General features: G+C 35.9%; 1 protein-coding gene across 8 annotated transcripts in view; it reads right to left on the bottom strand.

Annotated features, from left to right (window-relative positions):
• Positions 1 to 25,643, bottom strand: part of COL24A1 (collagen type XXIV alpha 1 chain) — a 428,817-nt gene that overhangs the window by 6,122 nt on the left and 397,052 nt on the right. For 7 of the 8 annotated variants that reach the window (XM_063653313.1, XM_054478067.2, XM_063653314.1 and 4 more), the window contains 6 exons: positions 20,930 to 20,965; positions 20,795 to 20,821; positions 10,961 to 11,026; positions 10,180 to 10,348; positions 2,914 to 3,023; positions 262 to 477 (listed from right to left, as the gene is read on the bottom strand). In XM_063653313.1, coding sequence (XP_063509383.1) covers positions 262 to 477; positions 2,914 to 3,023; positions 10,180 to 10,348; positions 10,961 to 11,026; positions 20,795 to 20,821; positions 20,930 to 20,965 — 624 coding nt within the window. Of the gene's footprint in view, positions 1 to 261; positions 478 to 2,913; positions 3,024 to 10,179; positions 10,349 to 10,960; positions 11,027 to 20,794; positions 20,822 to 20,929; positions 20,966 to 25,643 lie in introns of those variants that run through there. The other variant, XM_063653319.1, reaches the window with a different exon arrangement.

Genomic DNA, 25,643 nt, shown 5'->3' with positions numbered 1-25,643 from the left:
AATAAAAATTAAATTTACATCTTAACACCTGTTTTGCATGTAAAAATCTAAGACCAATTGGTATGACACAAGTTGATAAGGTATGATATAAACAAATGATTGATTCTAAAAAATGCAGTTACAAGTCAGGCACATTAAAACTTACTACCCTTCTGTATCTGCAGTTTGTAATTAAAGTCTTACTCTAATTATCCTCATTTTATGGTTTTATCAATTTTAAGTTAGTTATATTGAACAATTCTAAAAGTGCCATTTCCTTACCTTGCAGTCGTCTGAAAGCACTTTAGGTTCAAGTAGAGTGTTTACTTTAAAAATCTGGCCATTCCATCCCTTGAAACCAATAGGCAATCCTGGGCCACTTGTTTGTGTGCTTGTCCACCTTGGGGTGTTTAGACAGTGAATGGTGATGATATGGGTGGCTTCTGAACTCAGTAAATGAAGGAAGTTCATCTGGACTTTCCCAACTCCAAACTCCAACTAATGTCATAGAAACAATATGCAGGTTATAATGTGGCAATTGAGAAACTTAACAGTTCAGGAAAACCTGAGGAAAAGTCCTTCAAAGGCAGCCTCCAGAAAGCTCCTTTCCTTGGAACTGAAGTGCCAGTCAGTGGTGTACTGGTAAATGTTTAACCACTGCTTCTTGGAGGAAAAACCATGATTTATAGTATTTCCTGACTCCTATGGTAGAAGCACTCCCAAAGTGCTGGGATTACAGGCATGGCTGAATTCAGACTACCAAGGTGAGGTCACTGAACATGGCAATGGGAAGAAATGTTAACAATTGGCTTTCCTGAGCCTGTATGAATTGGCTCCAGCATACCATCAGGCTACTACATATAATATCAATAAAACAAAGATAATTTTCACAGTATATAAAGTAACAATTTGCTTTTGGTTAATGCTTTAATACTTTTTTTAATAAAAATCCGAGATTCTGTCTCTGCCTTCAAATTTTTTTTGTGAGAGTTTCCAAAGATGAGTTAGAAGCTGTAACAATAATTTGGTGGAGTAATTTTAACTTTGAGAGCCTTAACGGACAAGGACAGAATCCTATTCTTTGTGTTACCAGCCCTTAATGTAGTTTCATTCACACAGTGAATCGTCAATAAATATTTATTGAATGAATGAATGAATGCATAAACAAGTATTAACTAATATATATATATATATTAGTTAATATACAGGACAATATCAGACTTAAGAAGACTGACTGCACATTTCCCAGGCTTGAACAGGAAGGAAGATTTTCCTATAGCTCTAGACATGATTATTATTATTTTAGCATTATTCAAGCAGGGATATGGTCATAATGTAAGTGAACCAAAATAGTTCCTACTGAGGAATTTGTACTGATTTCCAAGCATAAAGTTAGAAAAATATCAGTTATGAGGTAATGTAGAAGAAAAACAACAACAACAAAAAGAAAAGCAGAAAGAAAAAACAAAATGAGAGAAAGGCAAAAGAAGGGCATAGACATGGAAAGATAATAAGGAACGTTAGAATTTAAGTAATTCAATTCCTTCATTTTACAGATTAGAGTCAGAAACTTGCAAACAATGTTTAAGCTTTCTGAGCCTTAATTTTCTTTTCAGTAAATTGGGGTATAACACCAATCTGGCATGGTTGTTATGAGGATTAAAAATGACAAATGTAATTTACCTAGCATTGTTCCTGGCACAGAGCAGGCCCTCTGGTGGATCACAGTTTTATTCCCTGGGTTGATAGAATAGAGACTAGAACCCCGGTCCCTGATTCCAAGTCTACTGTTCATCCCAGTACTTCTCTGGTCTTCCTTGGGTTGAGTTTACGAATCAAAGAAATGAGAGAAGTGATTTGGTCATGGAAATAACTAGAGTGCCGCTTCCCCACTGCTCCTATTTCCTCTGCACAGTTCACACAGCCCCATCTTTCCTTCTATGATAATCCTATGCCAACTTCCATTGGAATGAGGATGATGATGTAGATATTTTGGAAGTAGGACTATCAGGCTGCTCTTTATTAGAGGTTCATGATTCCCTAGGAATGGAAGAATCCTTCCCTCTTCTATTTCAGGAGTGATAATGGTGAATGCCTATTAAGATAAATTGATGGAATGCCCTGGTTAATGAAGAGAGGTGTTTTAGGAGGAGAGGGTGGTTCAATAAGAAGCAGCTAAAGAGACTGAATTTTATCTGCTGTCTTTTTATGATGAACAAAACACACAATAGGCACATGTATCAGTTCTTTGTCAATGACAAATTCTTGATCATATATCAAGCTGGTTTAATCAGAAAAAGAAAGAAACATAGTTTTGGTTTCAATATATGTTATAGGTACAGCTAGGATTTAGGTTCTATAAATATTTGTTATAACTCCCAGTGTCATAATATATGTTAGTTTAACAAACTAACATGCATTCGTTCTAAACATTTGATTTATAGAATTATTCATGAAAGAAGTTTTTAGTAGTATTCTGTGGATGTTTAAGAAAGGTTATTATGTGCCTAATAACCATAAATAGCAAGATTTTGTGGCAAATTCTTTTTTAATGATTATAATATAATTTTCAGCAAAACTTCAGGTAACTGATTACTGGTTACAAACACTATAGCTGTTTTAAGAAATTTCTAATGTGTGTGTATGCATAAAAACATAGCATATGTTGCACAATTTTAAAAGGAATTTAAAAAACATGATCAGTAGGGTAAGGCAAACTAAGCCAAATAATAAAAAGACACAATCAAAATGTCAAGATTTACTGTGATTAACTAGTTTTTAAAAATAACATATTTATTTCTCATACATAATAGAGAATAATCTTTGCCTTCATTCTTAAAATTCATAATTATTTAAAATGATAGAATTTTAAACATAATTTTTCACTGATACTGTGCAATATAACGACATGTGTTCTAAAATTCAGTGACGTACCTTTGTTACAGAAACAGGAGGTAAGCATGTCTGGCCACCAGCACTGAAATTGCAGAAAACCTCAATGGCATCTGAAGGACAGCCGAGATTTGGGTCAATCCAGTATTTTCCTAATAATTTATAGTAAAACATAAAGTTAAAGTTATTAAATGCCGTAATTCTTATAATTTCTTCTTTTTTTTTTTTTTTTTTTTTTTTGAGAGAGAGTCTCACTCTGTCGCCCAGGCTGGAGTGCAGTGGTGCGATCTTGGCTCACTGTAACCTCTGCCTCCCGGGTTCAAGTGATTCTCATGCCTCAACCTCCTGAGTAGCTGGGATTACAGGAATGTGCCACCATACCCGGCTAATTTTTGTATTTTCAGTAGAGATGGGGTTTCACCATGTTGGTCAGGCTGGCCTTGAACTCCTGACCTCAAGTGATCTGCCCACCTCCACCTCCCAAAGTGTTGGGATTACAGGCGTGAGCCACTGTGCCTGGCCACATCCTTATAAATTGTCATGGTACTTTAAATACGTATTATCACAGTTTCACCTGTTAAAAACTTAGAAGATTATATATTTGCATTTAGTGAATGAATGAATGCTTCATTATGTAAAATCGATACTAAAAATGTTGTATTTTTCACATAACTATCAATTTCAGAGTGTTTCATAATTTTAATCAAAATGATAGAATAGCTGAATTGATTGCTTCATTCTACAGATAAGATGTGCTCAGCAACTAAAAGTGAATTGTTTAGTTACACAGTTATTAGAAAAGTTGAACTTAATGAAGTATATGTGTATATTTCTGTTATACATCATTACAGTGTTTCAAACGAACATTTTGTTTTATAATAGAAACAACTTCCATCTCTTGAAGGAAAAATATATCTTTATGTATAATACTGATAAGTAAAATAAAAATATGAAAACATTTTTGTTTTCACAAAAAAATCGTACAATTAAATGTTTATCATTTTTGTACTCTTTCAGATTTTCCCACTATCACTCAGTGGGAAAAACTGAGGTCCCTATAGCTAGTGAAATTCTACCAGTCTTTGCTCCACTGAGTGCCCAAGAGAATAAAACTGGGCCTAAACTCAGACTACAGAAAATACTTAGACTAAAAAGCAATGGCCTAGCATCTTAATTCCAGACTAATAGACTGAGAGTATTAAAATAGCATCTTATTCCAAATACAAAGGACAAGAATTTTTGAATAAGGCAGCCCTGTTTTCCTGCATTAAAAAGGCAAGAAAATTCAATGGTTTTTGTTAAATGTCATTTTTTCTACAGTAGGCAGAAGTCCTTGTTCATTCCACTTTTATTCCATAGCAAAGATTCCTCTAGCTCATCCTGAGCTTCCTCTAGCTTCCAAAACATCCTCAAATATTCTCCCCTCTACTATTCTACTAATCCCTCAAAATGCTTACTTGCTTAACTGGTAGCTCAAAGGGTAGAAATGGTCCTCAGCTGCAGCAGTGTTCAAACTTTAGTGTGCATCAAACCATCACTAAAACACACATAGCTGGGCCCTACCCTTGAGAGTTGCTGATTTATTAAGTCTGGGGTGGGGCTTAAGAATCTGCATTTCTAACAGTATCTAATTCTGGTCCAGGGATCACATTTGGAGAACCACTGATATATTGAAATACAGAAGAAAGGGGTGAAGGAGGTCCACCATTCCTAGTCCCTTATCTTCAGAATTTTGAATATTTCATAACGTTTTTAGAAATTACAGCTGAATTTTTCATCAGAATCTGATGAGGGCTTCCAGTCTTACCTAATGGAGTAAACATATATCTTCTTTCACCTTCTCTTGTCTTCCAAGAAATACTATCCTACTACTTATGAGCTAATAATAAAAAATTCTTTATAAAAGGTTTACCATCAAGCAAATTTTTATTGTTATATGGGGTGAAATGCTTTGAATTCAGGTGTTATATTCTATTTGGGTAGGGGCTCCATAATTTCTTTCAAGGTATGCCAAGCTAGAGATAAAGTCCTATACCATAATATATCTTTTGTGAGCCTAAATGTTCTGACTCAAAACTAGCTCTTCCCTGAGGACACTGCTTCTCTTGTAGCCTCTACAGTGTTGTGCCTGAAGGTGGGAAGGCATCTTTCTTGCTCTTCGTTGCTACTTCCAGACCATTCTTTGCACTTTCTCCCTGAAAACACTCCATATTGAAATTACTATAATCACATTATATCATTCATTAGTCCCTCCTGGTGTAATCATTTACTATTTTTCTATGACAATTTTAGCTTTTTATCGCTTTCAGAAAATCTACTTATGACCTAATTCTTGGTGATTTTAAAGCCACATAAATGATGCTTTCAACATGTTGGCCTTCAGTTCCTTGAACTGTATCCTCCCCAACCCTCTTACTTTTCCACCAATGATCTTGTACCCTCCCCCTACCCTCGTACCTTACTTTAACCATTAACTTTCAAGGCCATATCCTAGCTTTTGTTATTACCAACAACTGCATCTCCTCCATAATTTCATTTCTCTTCCCTTTCCAGTTCACTCCCTCTAGTGTCCTAACTCCAATAATTCTTCACTTTCATCAGGACCTACTATCACTTTTTCATTGCCCCTTCTTACCCAGCTTAAAAATCCACAGTCCTTTACTATAGTAACGCCCTTATAAACTTCCTTACACCCTTGCCCTGCCTCATTTCACTCTACTTGTCTTATAAATCCCCAATCCTACATAAGTTTCTCCCTAACCTGTGCCTATACCTGCACAGAAAAAAGTGGTAGGAGAAAAACACAACTGTTGTGATGGGCATCCTTCAAATTCAAATGTGTCTGTAAAGCTGCTAGACAGTAATATGGTGTTTCCAGAGTTTATTCCCTCTATCACTAAGATAGTTAACTATCTTACAACTATTCATTCGTTCTTATCCTCAACTGATAACCTTCCAATTTCAATGAGACAACTGAAGGAATCTGAAGAAAATTTATGTAACTTATATAAACTCCCACTATCTTATCTACCCACATGTCCGTGCTTGTACACATATATTCTACCTTCTCTCTCTCTCTTTTTGAAATAGGAATTTCTCTCTCGCTCTGTTGCCCAGGCTGGAGTGCAGTGGCATGATCTTGGCTCACTGCAACCTCCACCCCCTGCAGGCTCAGGAGATCCTCCCACCTTAGCCTCCTGGGTAGCTGGGACCACAGGCACATTCCATCATGGCTGGCTAATTTTTGTATTTTTAGTAGAGATGAAGTTTCACCATGTTGGCCTGGCTGGTCTGAAACTGATCTGAAAAAAATGTTGGCCTGAAGTGATCTGTCCACCTCGGTCTCCCAAAGTGCTGGGATTACAGGCGTGAGCCATTGCACCTGGCCTGCCTTCTCTCTTATTATAGTGAATAAACTGTGTTCCTATAGAAGACTTATCTTAAGGCTGGGCACGGTGGCTCATGCCTGTAATCCCAGCACTTTGGGAGGCTGAGGCGGGCAGATCACGTGGTCAGCAGTTTGAGACCAGCCTGGCCGAGACAGTGAAACCCTGTCTCTTCTAAAAATACAAAAAAAAAACAAAACAAAATTAGCTGGGCATGGTGGCAGGCGCCTGTAATCCCAGCTACTTGGGAGGCTGAGGCAGGAGAATCGCTTGAACCTGGAAGGCGGAGGTTGCAGTGAGCCGAGATCGAGCCACTGCACTCTAGCCTAGGCACAGGGGTGAAACTCTGCCTCAAAAAAAAAAAAAAAAAAGAAAAGAAAAGAAAGAAAGAAGACTTTCTTGTTCATTATACTTGCAGATTTAAATTCTACTTCTTTTCTTCTCTCTTTTGAGTCTGCTTTCGTTGTCTGCTGTTTCTACTAGTTCTCATTCATGGTGTTGTGTCAACTTGTGCGTTTGGTTGTCGTTGATTGTGTGCTGGGCACTGCATTTTTGAAATTATTTGTGGAAATAGTTTGAGTTCTAGGATAATGTTATCTTTTATAGAAGATTTTTGTTTGTTTCTGACAGTATGTGGGGGTTCCAGCAGTTTGGAACCATTTTAATACAAGTTCAAAGTTTCGGATTTTCTGAGCTATCCAGATGATGTGAAGCAAAGCTACAGTCTGTATGAATGTTCGTTTTCTTCCAGTTTATCCTTACTACCAGAATGCAGGCCTTTGAAAGCCTAAGTCCTCACCTTTGGTGGACTACAGATTCTAACTTTTGACCCCTACCTCCTGAAGCCACCAAGCTTCTCAACATACCGGGGGCAAAAGTAGCTCCAAATGTTGGGTTCACTTTCTGCTATCTCCTTTAAAGTCTCAGCTTGAAAGTTCATTGCTGTTTGTTATTTATTTTATACTTTTAACTTAAAAAATTAATTTAGCTAGGTAATAGGAATTACGTGCTTCGTTACTGGGAATGAAAAGTTCCTAGCATTATCCTTTTCTCTTAAAATCTGATAAGGTTTCAACTACTACCATTCCTCTAAACTGCTCTTGATGAAGGTCCCCAGTGATGTCTGCATTGCTAAATTCAGTAGTCTTTCTCAGTCTTTGCTTTACTTAACATGGACCCAGTTAATCCCTTCCCTCCCTCCTCCTCTGGCAAACATTTTCTTTTCTTGATTTTCAGGACACCACATCCAGTTTTCCTCTTATCTCAGTGATAGCTGCTTCTTAGTTTTGTTTGCTAGTTTGCCCTCACCTTCCTGATCTTTAAACATTAGAGAACCCTAGGATCCAGTTTTTAGATCTCATTTCTTTTTTCTTTTTTTTTTTGAGATGGAGTCTCACTCTGTGGCCAGGCTGGAGTATAGTGGTGTGATCTCAGCTCACTGCAATCTCGGCCTCCCGGGTCAAGTGATTCTCCTGCCTCAGCCTCCTGAGTAGCTGGGACTACAGGTGCGTGCCACCACACCCGGCTAATTTTTCTGTATTTTTAGTAGAGATGGGGTTTCACCGTGTTAGCCAGGATGATCTCAATCTCTTGACCTCATGATCTGCCCACCTCGGCCTCCCAAAGTGCTGGGATTACGGGCATGAGCCACTGCGCCCGGCCTAGACCTCATTTCTTCCTTTACTTACTATCTATGTAGTCTTAAGCAGTCTCAAGGCATTAAATACCAATTAAATGTAAATGATTTCATAATTTTTACCCTTACTTAGGATCTCCTTCTTGACCTTGAACTTGAGTAGTCAACTACCTACTTGACATTCTTACTTGAATGTCTAAGAGACATCTCAAAGTAAATATATCCAAAATTTTACTCCTGATCTTTTCTCCAAAATTGCGTCTCCTGTTAACAACATCCCACACTTTTATAGAAAAAAAAAAAAAAACCCTTAGAGTCATCCTTTACCATTCTAGTTCTCTCATAGCCCACATCCAATCTATCAACAAAAACTGCTGGCTCTACCTTAACCCATTTATTCCTGAGGTCGTATTTTTTTTGAATTTTTGCAATCAGACCTTGGTGATGACCTTAAGCAGTAGGAAATAAATAACTCCCACATGCTTAGCGTTCCAATAATGGAACACTAAGCATAAAGCATATTCAAGAATCTAACCATTTTTTACCACTCCCCCTGCAACCAACTCTAGTCCAACCAACCATCATCTCTCCTGGATTATGTCAATATCCTTCTCAGTGGTTTCCCTACCTCTACCCCTGTCTTCCTCATTGTATTTGCAACATATTAGCTAGAGTAATATTTTAAAAATCTGAGCCAAATTATGTCACTTCTTTGCTCAGCAATTTCCAATGGCTTCCCATCTTATTAAGAGTACAAGCTAGAGACTTCTGAGTAGTCTAGAGGGTCTTGTATAATCTGATTTTTGATATCTTTCTAATTTAATTTCCTATCATTCTCCCCCATATGCACTCTCTTCCATTCATACTGGCTTTCTTGCTAATTCTAAAACATGCTAGCTATACTCAAAGACTCAGGGCTTTTGCATTTATTCTTTGTGCCTGGAAAGCTCTTTCTCTAGATTTCTTGTGGCTTGCTCTCTTACCTCCTTCTGATATTACCCAAGTGTCACATTCTCATAGATGCCTTATCTGATCATTCTATTTAAAAATTGTATCTTGTGCTCCACTTCCTATCAAATCTCCCTTCTCTGCAGTTTTGTTTTTCCTTATAGCACTTATGATATCCTAGTGATGAAAGTATTTGGGGGGCGTAAAGATATTTTGAACACTGCACAATCCACACCATGTAGCTATTTCTCTTATGAGGAAGGTAGACTTTGAATTACATTTCATACTAATTTTGTATGTCTTACAACATCTTTGTTCCTTTCAATTCTACAGAATTACATTTTTATGCCCTCAAATGTGGGAAAGAATCAAGCTGAGAATTATTATAGGCAACTACAATTGTAAGTATTATTTTAGTTTTTATATTAATCTAGGGCAGAAAATATCTTTAGAAGTTAAGTGTTTTATTAATGTAAACAAAATGAATGTTTTCATTGAAGTTCTAGAACGGAAGCAGATGTTTTGGCCATGTGTGTATGTGCGTGTTTGTGTGTGTGTGAGTGCATGTATGTGAGATGTGTATGTACAAACAAAATTAAAATGACCACAGAATAACATAACATAGCTTTTTCAAATCAGCATTTTTCACATCAGCATTTTTCACATCAGCACTTTTCAAATCATACATTTTTTTTTCAAATATGTCATTGTGTTAAAACTAGAGTTTGTAGCAGACAAGGTTTCCCCTGTTTAACTGATGACTTACTCCTCTTGATTTAAAAGATTTAAAACAATTTCCTTGATTGTTCTAATCTAAATTCATTTTTGCACCTCTGGCTAATGAAATTGGGGCATCTGTGTTGAGATTAGACACTTCCAAGAATGACAAACCGCTCCCATCTTCATGGTCATCAATTCTAGAAGGGGATATTTAAATTCCATTTTGTATTAAAAAAAAAACCCAGACTTTTAGGGAGTATGGTAAGGAGATTCTATAATATATTTATTTATGTTGTTAACTTTGGTAGTCCTGACTTACCAAGTTCTGATGAATGCTACTGTCTGTTAATGCAAACGTCAGGCCTACCTATCTTAATTTTTAATATGAATATGCTGTATTCCAAGTACAAAATGCAAGCAAATGATATAGCTAGGGGTGGATGACATCAGAAGCATGTCTCCCTCATAGAGAATTTTATTCTTGATGACATTAAAATGGCTTCTGCCAGGATTTTATCAAACTAACTATGATTTGGAGTCAACACATTACAAATCTCAAACACACTGAAATGATGAAATGAAATTCGATATCAGAGTTTGAGGTAACCAAGAACTTACCATCTGATACTTTTTGTTCACAGTTAAGTAAATCTTTGCAGATTCGTGCTGGGTTATCTCGTGTGCCAAGAGGATTCTTGATGCTGTGCAATAAATTGCTAAGGTAGTTCAGGGTTTTGAATATCTCCTCACTGTGGTCAATTAAAGTCACTTCAGTATTCTGGTAGCTCTGCCAAGTCATCATAAGAATTATATAAGCAAAAAACTCCTGAGGACCAACATGGGCCAAGGCAGGAGAAGAATGTGTTTCCATTATATGTAGTAAGTTGGGAGTAGAATGTAAAGAACAGTTTATATTTAAGCATAGGCATATGTGTATGCTTTAATAACCTTAATCTTTTAAAGAGGTTAAATTCACATTTGCAAGTTTAGTTTTCAAGCTAACATAAGAATTGCTATGTCTACCATATTATGTTTTTTTAAATTACACATTGAATCATTAGAGTTTAAATAAAATAAAAGAGTAGTGATAATATATATATCTCATTTTAAGAAACATGGCTAACCTCATTTAACTACTTTCTTGGATAGTACCAAATTCCTTACAAATAACAGTACTACATTTTTTATTTAAATGTTTTCCTTACAAAACATCCTACGCATATATTTCTGTTTAATTATACCAAAATCACTTACTTTGTTCTTGAGAATGGTTTCACATTTTCAATATGTTTTAAATACAGTCTTTGAGATAATGTCACATTTTGGCCTCCAAAAATTTTCTCTGTTTAATTGGTATATTGAGAGACAGTGCCAATATAAATAAAACCAGATATGTTACCTCCATCTGTAGGGCAGTATTTGATTCAATCAAGGCTTGAATAGCAGCATTGATATCCATTTGCTTCTGTGTAAAACAAAACCATTTGAGATTAGCAATAAGATCAACACTGAGAGCCCTAAATTAAGGCTGTAAATTCTGAAAGCACTGCTGTTAAAGTATACCAGACTTATTATCTGAAGGGGTTCTGTAACTCTTATGGTTAGACAGATTTTGCAAATATTGCCTGGCTATCTGAAGGGACAATATGCCACCTTCATCCAAATCTCAAAGGTCTCCTAATTAAAATAGGACCAGAGTCTAGAGTCCTCAGATGAAAAACTGTTTCTGTTGCCTGCAAACACACACACAAAATTCCTCAAATGGAAGAGAATAAAATATGATCCTCTCAGTTAATAAATTGTAAAGTGAAGAATAAATAACTGTAGTAATTTTTAACAGTTACATTCTTGGAAGGAATAGAATAAAATACTACTGTCCTGAGGTAGTCACCACATTAATTTAATGTGATACTTCTGTGGTTTTAAAAATAATTTCTGAAGTTGGAAAATGTACCATGAGTCCCAAAAGAAATAATACAGAATGAAATCAATCTCCTCTTGCATTTAATAAAATATATTTTTAGAAAAAGACTGAGCATAACCATTAGTAAAAGTCTTTTTTTTGTAATTCTTTTAAAAAAATTATCTTAGAACAATGAAGCATGAGTTGGGAGAAGGTTCTGGGAAATGGCATCTGTGTAAGTGAAACAAGCAATTTAATTTCTTTCAGTCATTGTACTGTGAAGACATCTTTTTACTTGAAAGCTGCATAATAGAAACTGTATTCAACAGATCTCTCATAGCTCATGGTTGGTAGTTTGAAAAACTATTTAAAATGATGGAATAATCAATAAAATATACTCTCCCTTGCTTCAGCATGTGTTTTCCATATTGGAAAATAATTGACTCATTCTGCATATATATACTGCCAAACACTGTGATATATATTGAGGATAAAATGGTAAACAAAAAAGAAACTTGCCCTTATGGAACTTAAATTTAGAGATGAGATAGGCAATAATTAAATCATCTCAAAAATCCTAATTACCAATTGAGATACATGCTATGAAAGAAAAGTGCACGAAACTATGAGAGAAATTAGAGAAATTAATCAAATCTGGAAAATGTAAAAGGCTGGAAGGAATAGGTCAGGGAAGGCTTCCCTGAGGTAGTAAAATTTGAACTGATATCCAAAGAATAAATAAGAATTGTTAGGAGAAGGGGTAGGAGAGCTTTCCAGGCAGAAGCAGCAACCTGGCACAAAGGCCATGAGACAGAAGAAGCATGGACTATTCAAGTAGCAAAGAGGGTAAACCTAAAATATTCTCTGCAGATTAAATAATTATGACCATCCTGCTTGTGTGAATGAGCAGATTTTGGATATGGGTCATACACAAATATTGGCACTAAATATGGGAAACTGAATTAAGTACTAAACCATAGCCACCTTTATGTTGTTCACTTGGTCCCCTGCTGGTGATTAAGGGTTTTAATTAGAAAACCTAGCATAGTGGTTCTCAAACTCTTCAGAATCAGAATCCTTTTGCACTTTTAATAAAGGATTCCTTTATTATTAGAGGCCTTACAAATTTTTTGTTTATGTGAATTATAACTTTTTTTTTTTTTTTTAATCTGAGACAGAGTCTCGCTCTGTCACCCAGGCTGAAGTGCAGTGGTGCGATCTTGGCTCACTGCAACCTCCACTTCCCAGGTTCAAGCGATTCTCCTGCCTCTCAGCCTCCCAAGTAGCTGTGACTACAGGCTTGTGACAACACATCCAGCTAATTTTTGTATTTTTGGTAGAGATGGAGTTTCACCATGTTGGCCAGGCTGGTCTCAAACTCCTGACCTCAGGTGATCCACCCGCCTTGGCCTCCCAAAGTCCTGGGATTACAGGTATGAGCCACTGTGCCCGGCCAACTTTTGATATTGACTATAGTAGAAACCAAAATAAATTTTAAAACTATTCATGTGTCAATTGCTTTAAAATATCAACAAACCCATTACATGTTAATATAAATATTTTTATAAAAATTAACTATATTTTCCAAAACAAAAACATTAATGAGAAGGGTGACCCGGATTTACACTTTTGAGCATTTCTGTAATGTCTGGATTAATAGATTACAGCTAAATTCTCATATTTGTTTTTGTATTCAATTGGTTGTGAAGAAAATCTAGCCTAATAGAGATATGTAGTAGGAAAAAAGAAAAGTATTTAAGTCATGTTTTTCAAATAATTATGGATTTTCTTCTTTCATATTATACCTTATACCAAAACTTGATAAGTGGTAGTTTCTTAAAGGTTAGTTTCTGTGGGAAAACTGAACCCACCTCAATGAACGTTTTGTACTTTTATACTAAAATCTATTGGTCTGTTTTATACTTTCATAGGTCTTTTGCTTATACATGATTTTATTAACATAATATATTGATCATTCTGAAAATACTGATTTATGGAATTATGCAGGTCTTCCAAACACAGATACAGCTCATTCCTTAATGTCAAAAATTACATTTGTTAACATCATCAGGAAAACATAATGTTACTTATCAGGAAAACATAAGTACTGGGAATCTGTCAAATTCTCAGTGATAAATACATGTTTTCCCTAATTTTTATTTTTGCTTGAAAGCTTGAAATTTATCACTGGCATCAAATTCTGTCAGTTGTTTTCCTTGAAATGGCAGGCTAACTTCATTCATTTTCAAGAAAATATCTGTGAACTACTCATGTCTTAATAATGCTGGTAGTCTGTCAATAAAAAATGGTACTCTATGATAAAACTGGCTAGTTGAGTTTGCAACTCAAATAGCTGCACAGTGCTTTTGAAGCAATCACTACAGTGTGCACTATATGTACTTTATATGTTCTTCCATTTCATCATACGAAATATTAAAAAGATATTTAAAGAAGATAAGAAATCTAGGAGACAGCAAAAGTGGTGGAATAACAGCCTTTCAGAATTCTCTCTTAGGCAAGTTAAAAAATGAAATAAAACCATGTCTTTAGAACTAAAGGACAGTATGAGAAAGATGTCTTACTAAGTAGAGAATATAATAAAAGCACATAAATTATAGAAAAAAGAACCAAATAGAAATTTTGAAGTTAAAAAGTACAATAGCTGAAATAAAAATTTACTAGATAGGCTCTACAGTAGATTTCCATAGGCAGAAGTAAGCACCAGTTAACTTGAAGACAGGTTTATTCAGATTATCCTGTTTGAGGAGTGGGAAAAAATAATGAAGAAAAGTGAACGAGACTTAAGAGATCTGTAGGACACTGTCAAGCTTACCAACATATGCATGATGAGAGTCTCAGAAGGGAAGGAGAGAGAAAAGGGGGCACAAAGAATATATAAAGAGATAATGGCTGAAAACATCACAAATCTGATGCAAAAATATTAACCTACACATCCAAGAAGTTCCACAAACTTTCCCAGACACATCATAATCAAACTATCTAATGCTGTAGACAAAGAGAGAATTCTGAAAGCAGAGAGGAAGCTCATCATGTCCAAGAGATCTCCAACCAGATTAACAGCTAATTTCCCATAAAAAACCATAAAGGTGAGCAGGCAGTAGGCTAATATATTCAGGGTGCAAAAGAAAAGACTGTCAGCCAAGAATTCTATTTCCAGTAAAATTCTCCTTTAAAAATGAAGGAAATATTAATATATTCCCAGTTAAATAAAAACTGAGACAATTTATCACTAACATGCCTTCCCTAGAAAAATATTATAGGGAGTCATTCAGGCCTAAAGTAAAGAATACTAGGCAGAAACTTGAATCCACCTGAAGAAATAAAGAGCAGTAGTAGAAGTTACAATATAGTAAATATAACATATAGTATAGACCCCAAGTAGCCAAAATAATTTTGAAAAAAGAAGTTGTTAGAGGCATCATGTTTCCTGATTTCAAAACTTATTATAAAGCTGCTGTAATCAAAACAGTTGGTACCATCATAAAGACAGACATAAAGACCAATGAAATATAATAGAGTCCAGAAATAAACCTTCTCATTTATGATCAAATTATTTTCAACAAGAGTGCTAAGACCATTCAATGAAGAAAGGACGGTCTTTTCAACAAACAGTGCTGGAAAAATGAAATATCCACATGGGATAGAATGAAGTTAGACCCTTAACTTACATCAAGTACAAAAAAACTTACATCATGAGTTATACCATGAACTCAAAATGAATCAAAGACTTGAACATAAGAGGTAAAACTATAAAATTATTAGAAGCAAATAGGAAAAGCTTGATAACATTTGATTTTGCAATGATTTCTTGGAATGATACCAAGAGCACCATCAACAAGAGAAGAAAGTAGATAAATTAGACTATATCAGAAAAAAAAAAAACTTCTGTGCATCAAAGGACACTATAAAGAGAGTGAAAAGGCAACTCAAGGGATGGAAAAAAATAACTGCAAATTGTCTTTCTGGTAAAGGATTAATATCTAGAATATTTAAAGAGCTTCTACAACTTACTAAAAACCAAAAAAAAAAAAAGCAACCCAATTCAAAAAATGGGCAAAGAACTTGAATAGACATTTCTCTAAAGAAGAGCCTGGGCACAGTGGCTCACGCCTGTAATCCCAGTACTTTGGGAGGCCGAGGTGGGCAGATCACTTGAGGTCGGGAGTTCGAGACCAGCCTGGCCAACATGGTGAAACCCCAGCTCTACTAAAAACACAAAATTAGCCAGGCGTGGTGGAGGGCACCTGTAATCCCAGCTACTAGGGAGGCTGAGGCAGGAGAATCACTTGAATCTGGGAGGCAGAGGTTGCAGTGAGCCGAGATCGCACCACTGCACTCCAGCTCAGGCAACACAGCAAGAGTCTGTCTCAAAAAAAAAAAAATACAAATGTCTAATAAACACATGAAAATATGCTCAACACCACAAATTGTTAGGAAAATGCATGTGAAAACCACAATGAGATACCGCTTCACAACCATTAGGATGGCTGTTATAGAAAAAATAAACCAGAAAATAACAAGTGTTAGTGAGGATGTGGAGAAACTGGAACCTTGTGCACTGCTGGTGGTAATGTAAAGTGTGCGGCAGCTATGGAAAACAGTACGGCAGTTTCTCAAAAATTAGACATAGAATTACTGCATGATACAACAGTTTCATTTCTAGGTATATACCCAAATTAATTGAAAGTGAAGACTCCAACAGATATTTGTACAGCAATGTTTATAGCAGCATTATTCACAATAGCCAAAAGGTAGAAGCAACATAAGTGTCAATTTGCATAAACAAAATCTGGTATATGTATTAAATGGACTATTATTCAGCTTTGAAAAGAAATAAAATTCTAATATACGCTTACAACAGAGATGATCCCTGAAGATATTACGTTAAGTGAAATAAGCCAGTCACAAAAAGACAAATATTGTATGACTTAACTTATATGAAGTACCTAGAGTAGTCAAATTCATAGAGACAGAAAGTAGAACGGTGGTTGCTGGGGCTGGGGAAAGGGAGGAATTGAGAGTTATTACTTAATGGGTACAGAGTTTCAGTTTTGGAAGACAAAAAAAGTTCTAGGCATGGATAATAATGGTTGCACAACAATGTGAATGTACTTAATACCACTGAATTCTACATTTAAAAACAGTTAAAACGGCAAAATTTTGTTATGTATATCTTGCCAACATTAAAAATAACAAGTAAATATACTCATTATCCCTTAGACCAAACTATCCTACTTCTGGCAATTTGTCCCCTAGATATTCTACAAAATGATATGTATATGGACAGGACATTTGTACTATGTGTAATTAAAAAAACTGAAAAAAAAATGCTCACCAACAGAGGGCAAGATGAATAAATCACAGGATATTCTTAATTGGCATCACTATGATTTTCTGTGTGTGGCAGTAAATAATACAATGACTATTAGTAGATTAGTAGTGTAGAGTTTGATGCTTTAGTCATGCTAAGGTACCAGCAATTTTAAACACCATCAGTGCAGGCGACAACTCAATAAAAAGGCATTTTTTTCCCAACAGGTATTACAAAGAAAAGAAATTTCATAACACTTGGCCACTCAAAAATTTTCTTGACAATCTCCATATTCCTAGAATCCCCAAGGTATTCACAAAGCCTAGCTCATGACTGGCACATAGCAGTCAATCAATTTGTTGAATTTATTGACTTTTTCCCTACAGGCAGACTTTAAGAAAAGCAGGGTCAGAGAAATTGTATTAAGAGGATTTGCCTGGGAAGTCATTCAGTCACATCTAAGTGCCTACATCGAAGTATAAATCTCTCATTAGGTGCAGTGAGGGGATCAAAAAAGGAAAAATAACTTCTTCCAGGCACTCTAGTTAGAAAGAACATATTCTTACATCAAAATCACTCAATATTTACAAAAACATGCATGTAAAATAGAAAACAGAGAATAAAGATTGATTATATGTTGTGACTAGTGAGTGTGAAATAATGAGGGGAATTAGACAGCAGGATTCATTATACTTTGGGAGAATGTAATCTTCATAATTCTCTCCAAATCATTCGAGTGAAGAGCAGGTCTAGTCTAGGCACTTCAGTATTTTGAAGAGAAGTGTTATTTTTTCATATGTCTGAAGTTTCAAGATCACTGGATGGTGAAAATGCTGACCAAGTAGGAACTCATTTCAGGTCACACCCTCTTTACGATGGAAGTTTTTGCTGATTCTAGGGAACCAGAATATAATAGCAGCTGCCACTTCTTAATTCACCAATCCAGGTTCTACAGTTGACCCATTAATTGGAATACATCAGTTGGGAATTCTTTCTCTCATTTAATGATTTTTAACGATTGTTATTTCCATCATATACACCAAACACAGACACATATAGACACCCTGTTCTTCCCTTTATTCTACTAATCATTTCTGGTTAACTTTGATATCATATGGTATACTTCTGTGTTCATTTCTAAATACCTTACCATTCACACTGAGGTCTGGTCATTACCCTATCCTCACATTCAAATTCACCATCAATACATATTCCTTTTCCTGAAACATTTCCTTTTAGCTATTCCACTTTAGAGAACTGAGCAAGTTACTTTAGTTTCATAGGTCTTATAAAGATGTGGATGGACTGGATTAGAAGTTTTCATACTTATCTTGACCCACAGTAAGAAATACATTTTTACATCATGACAAAATTCACACAAACATACATATATTTAACCTTAAAAAGTTCTGTAAAACCATATTTATTCTTACTGATAATGATGTACTGATTTTTTTTAAATTGAGGTAAAATTTATATAACATAAAATTCACTATTTTAGTCATTTAAAATTATACAATTCAGTTGTCTTTAGTAGATTCACAACGTTGTTCAACCACTACCATGGTCGAATTTCAGAGCATTTTTATCACCCAAAAAGAAACTCCATATCTATTAAGCAGTCCCTCCCCAAATTTTTTTTCTATTCTATTTCATTTGCTCTAAAAATAATCCTGAATGAGACTCATTAAATTGGTCTTATGATCCGCTGACCAATGAATCCCAACTCAAAGTTTGAAATAACTGCTTAATAATTACTGAGAGGACCTCTAGTTCTATGAGTCTGTTCTTTTATAGACATTGTTTCTCTCCAAGTGAAATCTAGTTTAGAAGATTCCCACTAAAATTTCCTGAGATGTTGCCTTTTTTGTATTCATGCAAGCATGCACTCAACATTTATTAAGAGCTTAAATGGAAGGAAAATTTAAAAAGTAGTCTCTATCTTCAGAGGGTTCACAATATAATAGAAAAGACAAACATGAAAATAAATGAGTATGAACAAAGGAGGGGAAGTGATAAGTTCTATCTTGTAGTGTGATGAGGGAATGGAATTAAGAAAAGTTTCATGGAGGCTGACTTTAGAAAGAATGTGTAGGTGTCTTATTGTCATTTAGACGTCTGCTCTAGAAATCTTATCCTCAATGTTATTTTCCTACAACGGACTCTGCAAGTTCCAGAAAAACAGCACTATATATGGAAATCTGTTTTCATATTAGCCAAGAAAGAATACAGAAAGGAGGAAAAGGGAGAAAAGAAGGAAACAAAGAAACTAGCATTTATTGAGTAGTTATAATGTATTCAACACATGTATTTTCTTACTTAATCTTCCTGATTAATTTCTCAAAGTATATACATATTTTAATCCACATTTTGCTCTGAGCAAAAACCTCTCAGTCTTACTCTATTTTGGCTGTGTAGGAACACATATATTTTCCAAGTGAGACAGGGATATGTGTCACACAGTTTGGCACTTAAATGTGAAAATTTTCACTAAACATTTCTTTAATTTGCCAATGACGTATGATCCTTTAGAACTTGAACTTGTTCTTTCTTGAGAAGGGAGCTATGATATATCAAAGTCATTATAATTTGGGAAGGCAATTAATGAGGGTACTTGTAATCCATGTATTGTGGGGATCCAGGAGGAAAGGAAGGATAAACAAGTGGAAAGTGATTTGAAGACTTGGAGAAGACATTGTTTTTTTTTTTTTGAGACAGAGTCTTGCTCTGCCAGGCTGGAGTACAGTGGCATGATCTTGGCTCACTGCAACCTCTGCCTCCCGGGCTCAGGTGATTCTCCTGCCTCAGCCTCCTGAGTAGCTGGGATTACAGGCATATGCCCCATGCCTGGGGTTTTGCCATGTTGGCCAGGCTGGTCTCAAACTCCTGACCTCAGGTAATACACCCACTTCGGCCTCCCAAAGTGCTGGGATTACAGGTACAAGCCACCATGCCCGGCTGAAAGACATTCTTATTGATGTTCACACAGGGAGAGTTTCCTTCCACGTTAGTCAGAAGGCCAGAAAGGGGAAGTGATTTTTTAAAATCACAGATAAATGGGTCTCTTGTTTTCAAGGGGATAGTCTTCCTTGTGGCACTTTGCTTGGAAGTTATTCCTTGCCCCAATGAAAAGCTGAGGGAAATGAAGAGTTCCTGATCTGCTGAGAGTAGACCACAGGAAACCACCACCTAGAACTAGCAGAGATCTAAATGACATCAGAGCAGCATGTGAAATAAGAAGGCTTAAATGGCATAGGACTGACCATTGTTTGGGATGGTGTAGCCAACAATAGATCCGCGTTAGGCAGAAAATGTGACCAAGGACCACTGCATTTGACCAGGAGGCTGGAGGAGTGGGGTGTGGGTGAGGTTGCAGATGGAGACAGACCTTTCACAGGGAGCAGGAAGACAAAAAGACTGCAGAATATGAGAGTGGATACAAAGCATAAGGAAAATCAAGCTTAGAATATCAGAGGGCATGAGAATAGCAGAAGCAACATAAACATTGCCTCAGAGATAAGGGTAGCAAGTTTTGGATTATAGTAATTAGATAATAAGCAAACATAAGAGAAGTCTGATGGCTTCCAGAGTTACCAGCAACTGAGAAAGATTCACGTAAATCAAAGAAGTGGATAATCCTGGCTGGCAAAAAGAGAACATTTAAAAAAGGAGAGTGAAGATGTAGAATTAGGAAGAAATGTAGATAATTAGTTTTTCAAGTACTTATTATGTATTATACAATGTGCTGCGTGCTTTACTTCTTACTCAACACTTGAAACCACCCGAGAAAGCAGGAGATACCATCTCCATTTTATAAATAAGAAATCTGAGGCTTGGATTTCATGTTTGTGTAGCTGGGCCAGCCCTGTATCAGGTTAGCAAAAAAGAACAGAGGTATGCAAAAGGGACACCTTTTAATAGAGAATTAACAGAAGATTTAAAAAGTTAATATGACATACTAAGATAAAACAAAACAAAATCAAACCAAGCAAACTTACTCTTGGGCCTGGTGCTCCAGGTGGACCCTAGAACACAGCAAATTAAAAAATATATACATTTATTTAGTAGACATCTTAAACCAGGCAAACATATAAGCATCAATGGTAAACAGATATAAATGAAAACCAACTCACTGGAGGCCCTGGTTGACCTCTTGGTCCTTGAGGACCCTGGAAGAAATGGAGAAAAACACAAGACGTATATATTATACTTTTGGTTGGGTATAAGCGAGAGAACTAATATTCAACCTCTGTCATCGCCTTTCATGCCAGGCAAATCATGCAATTTAAAATTGTTTTAGTATTCTAAAGTTATATGCTGTGGTACTTAGCAATCATCCATATTCATAAACAAGCTGGATATTTATTTTCCTGTTTATTGATATTATTAGAAACTGAATTTACTCATTTTAATAAACTATTATAAATGTAACATTTTAAAATGTTAGTATTGTCTAAAGATGTTTTTCCTGTTATTTCTAACTACCATCCACCTAATCATCAAATATAGAAACTTCAGTGTTCTTAGACACCTTAATTTCCTTCATCTACCTGTAAACTGGTTACCAACTCCTGTTGAGTTCACCTGAAAATCTCTCCAAAATAATACTTCTCCATTTTTATTGATAATTAAATGAATGAATGATGTTAAAATTAATTAGTATTAATTTAGAAATTAGAAAAGGTAAAAGGTATATAGCAAAATGTCAAAAGTTATGTTGACATTTTTCAAAGCGAAGCAATAGTAACTACTGTTAAAAATGCTCAAAGGCCCTGTATATCTGTTCAAAAGTAACTTAGATGTTCAGCTAAATGTTAAGACTATATTGAGTCTACTCCAATTATGGTTAAAAGAGGGCAAAGCAACACTTATCTTCAGCTAAGTTTTGGATAATGTTGACACCATGCTTGACTTAGAATTAAGCATCTTGTATTGCCAAAGCTGTTAATCCTAAATATACTGTGATAGCTAGAACAAACAATACATAGTAACTTGAAAAGATCAGAGTACTCCAACACTGTGCCTGCTAGACATGTCTCAGTTTATCTGGTTTATGATTACAAGTTTAAGCAGAGAATGTATAAAACTTGTACAAAATTAAATAAATGAATGATGTTAAAATTAATACCAGTTAATTTTAATACTAGTTAATACTAGTTAAAATTAATACTAGTTAATACTAGTTAATTTTAACATCATCCATTCATTTAATTATCAACCAATGCATATATCCCAGAAGCTGCAGGGTAGCTGACAGAAATGACACACTGGAGATAGCCTTTTAAATATACAGAAGCTCAAAGTGAAATTGGTTATGTCCGCTTCTCCATTTTGGATCAACAATGTAAAAATAATAAATAGTCGCAATAGTCCATTCCACTTAGCAAGTTTTTGACATTTGGAAAATATCACTGATGGTTCAGTACAAAATACATATCTTACCTTTGACTTCAAAAGAGGAATTTATCATAGAAAAATAAGAAACAATTTCTACTGCTGATTTTATAAAGTTCATTTCAGCTTATTATTCAGAACAAGTCAGACCACAAATATGATCAAACAAAATACTTCAAACCCACCAGGATAGGGCAGGGCAACCCCAATGTAACCACATGGAATAGGGAAAGTAGCCAAGTTAAAAAAATATGATTCCAACAATATAACATTTTATTAGTTCTTTTTTATTACTCTAGCTAATACACCATTAAGGTGAAGTGATTCACTGTCTATTCTATATAAAGCTGTTTATAGGCCAGGCACGGTGGCTCACACCTGTAATTCCAGTACTTTGGGAGGTCAAGGCCAGCGGATTGCCTGAGTGCCTGGGCAACATAGTGAAACCCCATCTCTACTAAAATACAAAAAAATTAGCCGGGTATGGTGGTGCGCTCCTGTAGTCCTAGCTACTCAGGAGGCTGAGGCATGAGAATTGCTTGAACCCAGGAGGCAGAGGTTGGAGTGAACCGAGATCACGCCACTGCACTCCAGCCTGGGTGACAGAGTGAGACTATGCCTCCAAAAAATAAAATTAAATAAGTAAAGTAGTTTATAACAACACTATGATTGTCTCTGTTAATTTTCTTTTACTTTCTTTTTTTTTTTTTTTGAGATGTAGTCTCGCTCTGTTTCCCAGGCTGGAGTACAGTGGTGCGATCTCCGCTCACTGCAATCTCCGCCTCCCAGGTTCAAGTGATTCCGGCCTCAGCCTTCCGAGTAGCTGGGACTACAGGCATGCGCCACCACTCCTGGCTAATTTTTTTGTATTTTTAGTAGACCTGGGGTTTCACCATGTTGGCCAGGCTGGTCTCAAACTCCTGGCCTCAAGTGATCCACCTGCATTGGCCTCCCAAAGTGCTAGGATTACAGGCATGAGCCACTGTGCCTGGCCGTCTATGTTAATTTTCTAAACGGGAACTAAATTACTCTGAATGGTTATGGTGGTTACTGGGCTATAGTAAAAATACTGCCTATGAACACAAAATTCTCTTTCCACTTTATCCCAGAATTTACATATGATCCTCCAAAAGTAACATATTTTATCAGTATACTTTAAAAATACGTGTAAGTGCATATCCTTAAACTTGAGTATGTTAGTCTTCCTTTTTGTAAATTCTTTTATTTCATTTCCTAATGTCATTTCCTTTATGTCATTTCCCTTATGGAAATGCAATCTTGATTCAGCTTCATGATCTTTATTTTAGGCTGGCTCAGTTGCACAGAGCTTCCTTTTCTCATTTATAAACTGAGAGCTTCCATTGTAGGATGTTTAGCAGCATCCCTAGCTTCTACCCACTAGATGCCACTAACATCTCATTCTTTTCCCCCAATTGTCTCCTAGGGTGGTAGGGGGACAAATGGCTCCTGGTTGAGATTCATTGGTTTGAAAGGAGAATTTAGTAATATTAAATAAGATTAACTAGATAGTAATGTAATTAGAATGGAATGAGTGAGCATCACAAGTCATAGGGTGTGACTGCAAATAAGAACATAAACTTTTCAAGTTGTCATGCAGGTGATAGCTGGGCTACTCTTGATCTAGGTGGAGGATACACACACACACACACACACACACATACACACACACACACATATTCCTTACCAAGACCCCCTAACCCTCTTTTTCTGAGAGGCACTATAATTTACAGAAAAACACAATCACATAGGAATTGGGAATCTGGGCTCTGGTTTTGTCTTTGTAACTTAATTTGCTATATGGTCTTAAGTGAACTGCTGCACATTTGGACCTCAGATATCTAAATTGTAATATAATAGGTCTAGTGAGGATAATCTCCAAGGTTCACTTTAGAATTATGATTTTCAAGACTTTTATCGATTTTCTTCCTGATGTGTGTTTTTTTAATTTTTAAATTTTCTTTAAAGACAGGAGTCTTGCTATGCTACCCAAGCTGGCTTTGAACTCCTGGGCTCAAGCAATTCTTCTGCCTTAGCATCCCTGAGTAGCTGGCACCACAGGCATGTGCTTCTGCATGACCTACCTCATGTTTTATATCTGGATAAAGAAGGTGTACACAAGCATACAGATTAGGAATTTAAAATTTAAAGTCTGTACAAATGTAATGGTAAGTGTTCTTGAATTTAAAAAGTTTGATATTTTTTAATGAATGATTTATACTATTTATGAATTTTAAAAAGAAATACATACATATATATGCTTTAAATGCTTACTGTGTTAATATTTAGGACCTACTTCCCATATCCTAGTTTTTCCTTCTAATGCAGAAACCATCCTTTTCACTTTCAAATTGGAGGCAAATAAGACAACTGCTAATCAAGAACTGTGAAGACATATTAACTTAGAGATAATATTAGAGAAAATGTCAATGGGATGTTTCAATATTTTACGATTTCATTAAATAGTATATTATAAATATGAAGCAGCTAATCTAAAAATTCATGCTGAGATTGTTCTCTGTTTTTTTTTATTATTTCTATAGCTGTAAGTTATATGATTCCAGTTGTGACATTTTGTCAAAATTATTTTCAGGTCATGCCTGTAATTCCAGGGCTTTGGGAGGCAGAGGCCAGAAGAATCACTTGGGGCCAGGGTTTGAGGCCAGCCTGGGCAACACTGGAAGACACTGTCTCTACCAAAAAAAAAAAAAAAAAAATCATTAAATAAATAAATAAATAAATAAATAAATTAGCCAAGTGCAATGACATGCACCTGTAGTCCCAGCTATTTGAGAGGCTGAGGTGGGAGGATTGCTTGAGCCCAGGAGTTCGAGGCTCCAGTGAGCCATGGCTGCACCACTGCATGCCAGCCTGGGTGACAGAGCAAGACGGTCAAGAAAGAAAAAAAAATCATTTGCTGATATCTGACACTAGGATATCATTTCTGCTATAAGTTAAAATTTTACTTAAGTTAAATTTTTACCAACTGTATCCCATTATTTCCAGCAGCCCTCTTTGCATTACTTACTCTAAAATTTACTCAATTGTGTTTTAAGTGTTTCAGGTCTCATAGAAAGTAGGAAATTTTGTAAACTTTCAGGATTTATTTGCCAGTAACACAACAGTTTTGAAGTAGAGGAAGAGTAGAGAATTCTACATGCTATCTGCTAGGTTTCCTTAGGATGCCATAAAACTCTGGCTCTGTTTAGAATATATATATAAAAATAGGGCTGGGTGCGGTGGCTCATGCCTCTAATCCCAGCACTTTGGGAGGCTGAGGCGGGCAGATCATCTGAGGCCAGGAGTTCAAGACTGGCCTGGGCAACATGGTGAAATCCCATTTCTACAAAAAAAAAAATAGAAAAAAAATTAGCTGGGTGTGGCGCTGGACGCCTGTAATCCCAGCTACTCAGGAGGCTGAAGCACGCGAATCAC

Source organism: Pongo pygmaeus, chromosome 1, assembly GCF_028885625.2.
Source record: "Pongo pygmaeus isolate AG05252 chromosome 1, NHGRI_mPonPyg2-v2.0_pri, whole genome shotgun sequence".
In the NCBI taxonomy this organism is placed as follows: Eukaryota; Metazoa; Chordata; class Mammalia; order Primates; family Hominidae; genus Pongo; species Pongo pygmaeus.
Note: the sequence above shows the minus strand (reverse complement) of the source record. Positions and strands in the feature narration are given on the sequence as shown.